General features: G+C 45.3%; 1 protein-coding gene across 2 annotated transcripts in view; it reads right to left on the bottom strand.

Annotated features, from left to right (window-relative positions):
* The window catches only part of mark1 (MAP/microtubule affinity-regulating kinase 1), a 35,505-nt gene that overhangs the window by 18,684 nt on the left and 7,197 nt on the right, over positions 1-9,624 (bottom strand). For both annotated transcript variants that reach the window (XM_030048568.1, XM_030048642.1), the window contains exons 2-3: positions 3,620-3,823; positions 475-528 (exon numbers count right to left, since the gene is read on the bottom strand). In XM_030048568.1, the coding sequence (XP_029904428.1) occupies positions 475-528; positions 3,620-3,823 (258 nt within the window). The remainder of the gene's footprint in view (positions 1-474; positions 529-3,619; positions 3,824-9,624) is intronic.

Below are 9,624 nucleotides of genomic sequence, written 5' to 3'. Positions count from 1 at the left end.
GCAGTAAACGTTGATTAAATAAAAGCTGAAACGCCCGCGTGGGAACCCACACAGCACAGCGTCTTACACTAATTTCATTTTTATGCTAATTTTCTTGTAATTTTGGATATATAATTGTAATAATTATAAATACAGATTTCTGGTCATTCTTTTTTACCTGTTTTTTTTTTTTTTTTTTTTTTGCAAATTTAACGGCCTTTTTTTTTTTTAACATTTTCACTTTTTTTGCTAATGCTCTATTTCTAAATTTTTTGTGTTTATTATCAGCGTCATCATCATCATCTTTTCTTTTTTTCCAGTAATTTTGTATTTTGGGTTATTTTGTGGGACTTTGATGATCATTGTCCAGTGATTTAATTTTAAATTCAAAGTGTTTTTGGAAGAAATGAAGTGAATCTGTTCAGGTTTCAAAGAGTTAGAGGACTGTTCAGGATGCAGACAGTCAGAGGTCAGAGGTCAGAGGTCAGGGCTCACCTTCTGCAGGCTGGTGGGGTTCAGCTGGGTCTTGTCAATGATCTTGATGGCGACCTGCAGCAGGAGACAAGACAACATCAGACCTCCTCCTTCATGAGGGGAACATGAGGAGAACGTGAGAGGAACATGAGGGGAATATGAGGAGAACGTGAGAGGAACATGAGGGGTATATGAGGAGAACGTGAGAGGAACATGAGGGGAACATGAGGAGAACGTGAGAGGAACATGAGGGGAACATGAGGAGAACGTGAGGAGAACGTGAGGAGAACATAAGGAGGACAAGAGGAGAACGTGAGGAGAACGTGGAGCATGTAAGGAGAACGTGAGGAGAACGTGGAGCATGTAAGGAGAACGTGAGGGGAACATGAGGAGGACATGAGGAGAACATGAGGGGAACATGAGGAGGACATGAGGAGAACGTGAGGAGAACATAAGGAGGACATGAGGAGAACGTGAGGAGAACATGAGGTGAACGTGAGGAGGACATGAGTGGAATGTGAGGAGAACGTGAGGAGAACATGAGGAGAACGTGAGGAGAACGTGAGGAGAACGTGAGGAGAACGTGAGGAGAACATGAGGAGAACGTGAGGAGAACGTGAGGAGGAGGTTCAGACGTTTGTGTTGGAGTCACACTGGAAACAGAAGCTGATCAATAATCCCTGATCAGCAGTTTGAATTCCTTTGATGACCTCAACACGTTCAGGGAGAACGTCAGAGAGAACGATCAGGGAGAACGTCAGAACCATTCAGCGGCTCCCTGACGCCCCCTGCTGGCCCACTAACCCAGCTTCATCTAGTGCTCTGAGGCAAGAAGTACAGAAAGTCATTTTCATGGTTTTTCTTAAATATCAAACTATTAACAAAAAAAAAAAAAATCAATATTTCCATGCAGATCCAGTGACGGTTCTCTGAAGACCAATGAGGATCAGAAACGAGAATAAGGATTAAGAATTAAGAATTATAAATACTGTCTTCTTGTAAAATAATTTACTGCTAATTTTTGAGTCCTTTTCTTGCAGCCTTTTACTAATTTTTGGCTAATTTTGGGGAAATTTCTTTTTAATTTATTCAGCACCTTTTTCTCATGTTTTTGAGAGAAATGAAATGAATTTACTGGGGAAAAAGTGAAATTATTAAATTAGCTCATAATTATTGGATTTTTAAAAAAAAAAAAAAATATATATATATACAAATTACCAAAAACATACAGTGATAAATATTAAAATGAAATATCTGAAGGTCGGCTCAGTGATGCTGGATCAGATTTCTGCAGGACAAAATCAGCTCAGGAGGTCCAGGACATGAGACCCTGAAACCTCCTGGATCTTCTGCCCCGTTTGTTTGTCAGTTTGTCTGTTTATTCTCCTGTATTTCTACGTCTTGCCTGTATTTTTTCTGCCTCCAGTGTCTGTAATCTGTGAACTGAGCTCAGATCAGATCAGAGGACAGGCCTGCCCTCCTGCCCGGCTCACGCAGAGCGACTCGGGTCACCTGCCGCTGGAAACCATCTGTGATCTGCTCAATGTTTCATCTGGACCAGGAAGTCACATGAGCGCCTGCCTCCGGCTCCAGATGTGACGGCGGCGACCAGATGTTTCCACAGCGAAACACGAAACCACTAACGTGTCCCCTCACAGGTCCTCAGGTTCTCCCATAGAAACAAACAGACTCCTGAATAAGACTGAACCCTGAACTTTAACTGAAGATAAACTATGAAAAAAAAAGATGAAATATTCCAGGAGAATCTCAGTCTTTGTTTCAATTAAGGCACAAAGTTTTCTCAATTATCTCTTAATACAGCATTTCAGAGAGAAGTCATTTAAAAATAGCTAAATAGCTCAACAGTGAACTGAAAATGTCCAATTTAAGGTGTAAATTTAGATTTCTGTGTTTCCAGTGGCATTTCAGGAACTGACTCAAGAATTATATCAAATTAAATGAAAATAAAACAAACTCTAGATTTTCTTATCTTTAGATTTAATGAAGTAGTTTTTAGACGCATTTCATGACATTTTAGTTCAAAATCTCTCTCAGTGCACAAAACCCCTTAACCTTTTTCAGGGTCCAGTTAAGAATATTTTTTTTAATACAAAGGGCTTCTGAGTGAATGATCTAAGGGATGTTATTTTCCACAGGACTTTTATTTTCCAGTTTTTGCCATCACGGCTTTCAGTCCAAACCAAGAAGCCGTGAAGCTGTGCTCTGCACACAGCTGCGACCGCCACACTTCATCTGAGTCTCTTTTTTTTTTTTTTTTTTCCTTTTTAAATCTCTCACACACACACACACTTTGTTGTGTGGCTGCGGTCGGGTCATATCAGAGGAAGTGGGAAAATGGGAATTCACTGCCTGAGGAACACCGACGCCCAAAATAATCTGGATATGAATTCAAAATGAATCGCAGCAGACGTTTCCTGCCTTTTCCAAGAACAGCTCATTATATGAGTGTAAATTAGAGCTGTCAACTGATAACATGTTTTTTAATCAGGATAATCACAATGTAATCATAATTAATCACATATTTAAAATGTATAAAATGACTTGCTTCCCCTGTGTACTGTGAAACAATCCGTGTTTTACAGGGTTTATATGATGGATGTGTGATAATATCAGCACATCATCACTTTTGGACGATATCAGCTTTAACTTTACATATCAGCTTTGGTCCAAAAATTAAGATTTCTGCTGATATGACAGGCCGAGCAACGTCCAAACCCGCTTCAGCAGGATGAATCTGACGGCTCTGTTTGAAAGAAAATGTTATGAAAAAATAAATATGGCGTATTTCCATACCCAAAGCTGAAGTAGTTTTCTTATTTTGCCCAGTGAACGTGAACATTTTGACAAGCCTTGTATTTTATTTCTGCATCTGCCAATGGGCCTTCAAAATAAGAGCAGGCATGATAAAATTCCACTACAGGAGAGACCTGATGTTCTCTGCAATCAGCTGGGAAAAAAGCGCAAGTGGTATCAGCAATCGGCCAAAAGAGAGTGGAAAAACAAACAAAAAAAAGAAGGAAAAATTACTAGAAAACTATAATTATATGATGTGACATAATTTCTGTGAGACTGTTTTGTTTAAAGTCATGTGACTGCAGCTCTCCCTGTGTTGTTTCTTAAAAGCAGCAGCAGGTGGCGCTCTCACCTCGCGGCCGGTCAGCGTGTGGCGGGCCAGCTTCACCTTGGCGAAGTTGCCCTTGCCGATGGTCTTGAGCAGCCGGTAGTTTCCGACGTGCGGCTGCTCGTCGGCGGCCGACGCCACGGAGCCGCGGCTGCGGGGCAGACTGTGGCGGCTGGCGGACCTGGGGGGCGGAGCCACCGACTCGGGGACGCCGTCTGCAGACATGTGCTGCAAGAGACACACACACAGACAGGGGTTACTTTAAGGAGCTGCTCCACCTGCAGGGGGCGCTGCGGAGCCTGAAGCTGAACAGAAGCTCAGCTGTAAATGATCATCATGTTTGTGTTGTGAAAATGAGCAGCAGCTGGATTTAATTTAATTAATTCATTTATTTTTTACTTTCTTCCAGTGCAGCTTCATCAAAGACTGTTTTGCTGAGAAGTAAAGTAAGTGTATTATGAAAAAAAAAAAAAAAAAAAACACAAGAACTTTTGCAAATATTTTGCTGTTTATTGTTAAATGGGCATAAATTCTCTCTTGAGGCATGTTTTAATCCTCCTCAGGCAAATGTCAGAGAACAGGCCTCTCTTACAGAAGCAGCTGGGTCTTGCTAACAAACTGAGAACATATTTTCTGTATTTTGTTGTTGTATTGAATTTTTTTTTATTATTATTATTGTACTGCATTTAAATTTTTTCTGATCTATCCTCCGTATTTCTATTCTCTAAAGGCATTCCACCAGGCCAGCAGGTGACGGTGATTTGAAAGGTCTGATCTCTTTGATATTTGCCTGAAGGTCTTACAGGGTCAGCAGTTCATTAGCAGCTGGACGGTGTACAGATCTCTCACCTCTGCACCCTCAAAACAACACCTTTTGTCTTTCACAAGATTTATCTGCCTGGATGTCACACACACTGTGAGGAGAGCACCTCCACCTGCAGGAGCTGCTCTGACCTCCATCCTGAACCCAGAGGCTTTCATATGGAGTCGGTCCTTTGCAGCAGAACAGCTTCCACTCTTCTGCCAGATGTTGGAGTGTCTGTGGGAGTTTCTGCCAGATGTTGGAGTGTGTCTGTGGGAGTTTGTGCCAGATGTTGGAGTGTCTGTGAGAGTTTCTGCCAGATGTTGGAGTGTCTGTGGGAGTTTGAGCCTTTGTGAGCTCAGACTCTGATGTTGGACCAGAGGGCCCGGCTCCCAGTCTCTGTTCTAGTTGATCCCAAAGGTGTTGGATGGGGTTGAGGTCGGGGCTCTGTGCGGGCCGCTCAACTTCTTCCACCCCAAACTCAGCCGGCCACGCCTTTATGGAGCTGCTCTGTGCACTGGGGCTCAGTCATGCTGGGACAGGAAAGGGCCTTCCTTCCCCAAACTGGTCCCACAGAGCTGGAAGCAGAGAATCGTCCAAAATGTGTCGGTGAGCTGAAGCGTTCAGATTTCCCTTCAGTGGAGCTGAGGGGCCGAGGCCGAGCCCAGAACCACCAGCCCACAGCGTGACCCCTCCTCCAGCAAACTGCACAGTCAGCACAATGCGCTCAGGCAGGGAACGTTCTCCTGGAGGCGGGGAACGTTCTCCTGGAGGCGGGGAACGTTCTCCTGGAGGCGGGGGACGTTCTCCTGGAGGCGGGGAACGTTCTCCTGGAGGCGGGGGACGTTCTCCTGGAGGCGGGGGACGTTCTCCTGGAGGCGGGGAACGTTCTCCTGGAGGCGGGGGACGTTCTCCTGGAGGCGGGGGACGTTCTCCTGGAGGTGGGGGACGTTCTCCTGGAGGCGGGGAACGTTCTCCCGGAGGCGGGGGACGTTCTCCTGGAGGCGGGGAACGTTCTTCTGGAGGCAGGGAACGTTCTTCTGGAGGGAGGGAACGTTCTCCTGGCCTTCCCCAAACCCAGACTGGTCCCTCAGACCTCCACATGGAGGAGTCTGATCAGTGTCTGTGCTGATGTTGATGCCAGAGGAGGTTTGGAGCTCTGCAGGTACTGAGGCGGCAGAGCGTCGGACTCTTTTACGCTCTATGAGCCTCGGCACTCGGCGACCCCGCTCTGTAACTTTACGTTGTGCCGCCCCCTGGTGGCCGAGTCGCTGTGGCTCCTAAAGGCTTCCACTTTGCAATAATCCCACTTCCAGCTGATGGTGGAATATCTGCAATAATCCCACTTCCAGCTGATGGTGGAATATCTGCAATAATCCCACTTCCAGCTGATGGTGGAATATCTGCAATAATCCCACTTCCAGCTGATGGTGGAATATCTAGGAGGGAAGAAAGTTGAGCAGCTGACTTGTTGCAGCGGTGGCTTCCTGTTCCATCACTATTCCAGCAGCACCTGAACTCAGTGAGCTCTTTAGAACCAGACGCTCTGTCACTGATGTTGGTGAAGGCAGACTGCATGGCTGCTGCTGGAGGTTACACACCTGTGGGGGCGGGGCTGAAGGAAACACCTGAACTCAGTGATGAACAGGTGAGGCCCAGTGCTTCTGTCATTACAGAGTATGTTGGCATGGAAAATCAGCAAACAAGGTTGAAAAAGTCGTCTTTGCTCATATCTTGTTGATTTGAGCTGCCGACAGGAGGCAGACGAGACGAGGAGGAGGAGGAGGAGGAGGAGCCGCTGTCACTTCACTTCAGTAAACCTTCCAAAACCTCACTTTCCTCTTCAGCGTTTAAATAATTAAATAAGTTCCAGAGAAGCTGTGCCCGTGCTGCCACATTTCATCATCATCATCATCATCATCATCATCTGGAGCTGAAGAAGCCCCGAGCGTTCCAGCTAATTAGCCTCATTAGCTTAGCAGCTGCACAGACGCCGCCTGGCAGCTCTGACGATTAGCGTAGCGTGCTAACGTTACACAGTAGCCCGCAGCAAGGCACTGACACTGACAGGGTTGACGGTTTGATTCCCATCGGGGCATCCTTATCGTCCGGTGAGCTCATTTAACCCTTTAAAACCTGAGAGGACTGGCGAAGTGATTTCTCTCAGAAACACGGGGAAACAGGAAATGAGCCACTTGAAATGACCTGGAAATTTGCAGGAAATGACTAAAAGAAAATGACCTCTAACTGGAAAAAAAAGAAAAAAGAAAAAAAAAGAAAAAAAAAGAAAATGACCTGAAAATTGAAAAAGGAGAGAAAAAATAATTACAAAATGATCAAGAAACTAGGGAAAAATGTCCAGAAACCTATATTTATAATTATTATATTTATATTTATTCTATTTTATTTTATTGTATTTGCTTATTTATTTATGTATTAAATCCATTGTTTGTTTATTTTTTATTTTATTGTATTTTTTAATTTTTTGTATTTTTTTTTTGTTTATTTATTTATTTATTTTTTGCTAATTTTCAGGTCTTTTTTAAAAAAATTTGGACTATATTTACATATTACATTTTCCACAAACCAGCTGCTCATTTCCTTCTTCCTGTGTTTTTGAGACGAACGAACACACCGAGAGTTTCCAAACGAGCCGCCATGTTGGCGAGAGGACGGCCCACTGGGCAGCGTTCGTCCAATCAGGCGCAGCGAGGAAGTGATTGGGCGGCTACAGGAGAGAGTTACTGACCAAACAGCTGAGGCCTTCCAGAGGCTCTGCAGTTCTCAGCATTAACAGGAGGATAGAAGAAAAAAAAAAAACAATCTGCTGTGTCTTCATGCTCATGCAGCAGTGGCCTGACCTCTGACCTCTGACCTCTGAGGCTGGAGGTGTGCAGGTTACTCAGAGTTTGTTGTTTTAAAGGAGCAGAAGGTTCCGGTAAAGTGCAGGAGCAGCATCAGGCGGCTGCTGTCTCTTTATCGCAGAGCGGACAGGAACCTCCTGCGTCTGTCCGTCAATGGCGGGACGGGGGTTTGAGGAGGTCTGACGTTCTGCTGTCGGCCGGCAGGAACGAGACGCTGCAGCTCGGGACGAGTCGAGCAGGAACACATCAGGAACACATCAGGAACACATCAGGAACGTGACGAGGAGCCGGGTACTGTCCACAGGGAGGAGCTCAGTCAAGTAATACAGGACTTTTTTAGAAAGTAACCAGTAACGTGTAGTACATTTGTTTTTTTTTGAGTAACGACCCCGACGCTGCATAAATATGATCTGGAAGAGACAAATTCTTCTGTTCTGATGTTAAACTCTGGCTCCTGTCTCTGCTGTTTCCTGTCTCAACCCGACGAGACCCGGCGACATCATCCCACCGACCGAGGGTGTGTTAGGGTCAGGGTCAGGGTCAGGGTCAGGGTCAGGTGTTAGGGAATCCTGCAAAATGCACTGGCGCGTAAACTAATTCTTATTCTCTCTTTTTTTGTAGGTATCTTAGACCTCCAGAGAGCTTCAGGTAAGATACTTGGTTTCTTATGTTTTTCTTCTTTTGACAGGGCAATCATATGTAGGTGAACCCCTGGGGTTTCTTCAGGTAAGGAATGTTTCTTATTTTTTAGGGGATGAGGAGGGGCACACAGGCCAACTGTGTTAGAAAATAAACATTTAAAAAGGTAAGTAAGAGGTAAGTATAAAAAGATTATTATAAAAAGGTAAGCAATTGAAACCAGGTAGATAAGAACAGAGAAGGTAAGTATATAAAATTAGATAAGAAATCAGTGTAAAGAAAGTAAGTGCTCATAAAAGAGATAAGATAAATAAGTGCTTTTAAGAATAAGTGCTCATAAAAGGAATAAAAGGAATAAAAACACTAAAATTGGCCTATGTTCCCCTACCTCCTTATTCCTTTTCGTTTAGAAACTCTGCATAAATATGATCTGGGTCAGGGTCAGGGTCAGGGTCAGGGTCAGGGTCAGGGTCAGAGGGTGAAGGTGTGTGTGCGGTCGAGCTGAGCCGGGAGTTTCCACGCGGAGGCAGGAACCTGCGAGCCGAGCGGCGGCGGGGGAACATGCGCTGCGATGCGGCTGCGATGCGGCTGCGTGTCCTGAGGGGCGTTCATGTGACGCCTCCTGCACAAAAACAGCCTTCATGCAGCCGCCGCCGACTCCCATAATAGCACATTTCCCATCATGCATGTGGTGGGAACAGACACGGCGGAGACCGAGTCGGGCCTCGGATCGATCAGTAGCTCATTGTCCCGCCCTCTGTCTCACCTACACACACACACACACACACACACACACACACACACACACACACACACACTCTTCAGCCATAATTCATCTCCCAACTCCAGTTTCCTGCAATCTGATGCTTCTCTCCTCTGCAGCCTCACCAAACCCAGAGGCTGGAAATACCTCCTCCAGCCGGGACAGAGGACGTGAGCACACTGAAGCTCCATTTTCTTCCTCAGGTTAGAAAAACAAAAGGAATAAAAAGGGAAAGGAAGAAGAGTGTGGGCTCAGTTTTGCACCTGAGCAGCTCATCAGCGTCTTCTTCACTGTGAACTGGAACCCCGACCTGGAGCGGCTCTAATCTGCTCTGACTGGCACGTCCACGCTGCATCCCGACTGATTTTAGAAAGACTGGAGAAAAACCAATCAATCAATCAATCAATCAATCAATCAGTCAATCAGTCACACCTAAACCAGGTTTTCTGGTGGTTTGAAAGGCGACTCCGGTCAGACGTGTCTCAGTCCGGACGCCCAGAAAGGATTTCAGACTTTCTTCTTCATCTGTTCCGGCGAGACACACGGCGACGTCGCAGTTACTGTCACTGCCAGCGCCGTTACCATAGCAACCCACACGGACAGGTCAGTGATGTCCGGTCACACAAATCCCACCTGGTCACTTTGCTGCTGACAGTGTGGACGGTCCGTCTCAGAGATCTGATCTGAGATCTGATGTGAGCTGCCTGCTGGCCCTCCAGTCAGTTTATGAAAAAACCCAGGACAAAGTGCAAGAGAAGCAAACTCAACTGATTCTGTATCCTCAGTTTGTCCTGAGTGAGGGGAAAAAAGTCCCAAGGAATCCCATTGGTGGAAAGTTTGGAAAATCACCTATTTATGACCACATATTACCAAAAAACACTGTTTTTAACACACAGGGGAAAGAGGGTCAACATTATACTTTCAGATATCACTATAAAAATTCACAAGTTGATTACACACA

This window comes from Myripristis murdjan, chromosome 1, assembly GCF_902150065.1.
Source record: "Myripristis murdjan chromosome 1, fMyrMur1.1, whole genome shotgun sequence".
In the NCBI taxonomy this organism is placed as follows: Eukaryota; Metazoa; Chordata; class Actinopteri; order Holocentriformes; family Holocentridae; genus Myripristis; species Myripristis murdjan.
Note: the sequence above shows the minus strand (reverse complement) of the source record. Positions and strands in the feature narration are given on the sequence as shown.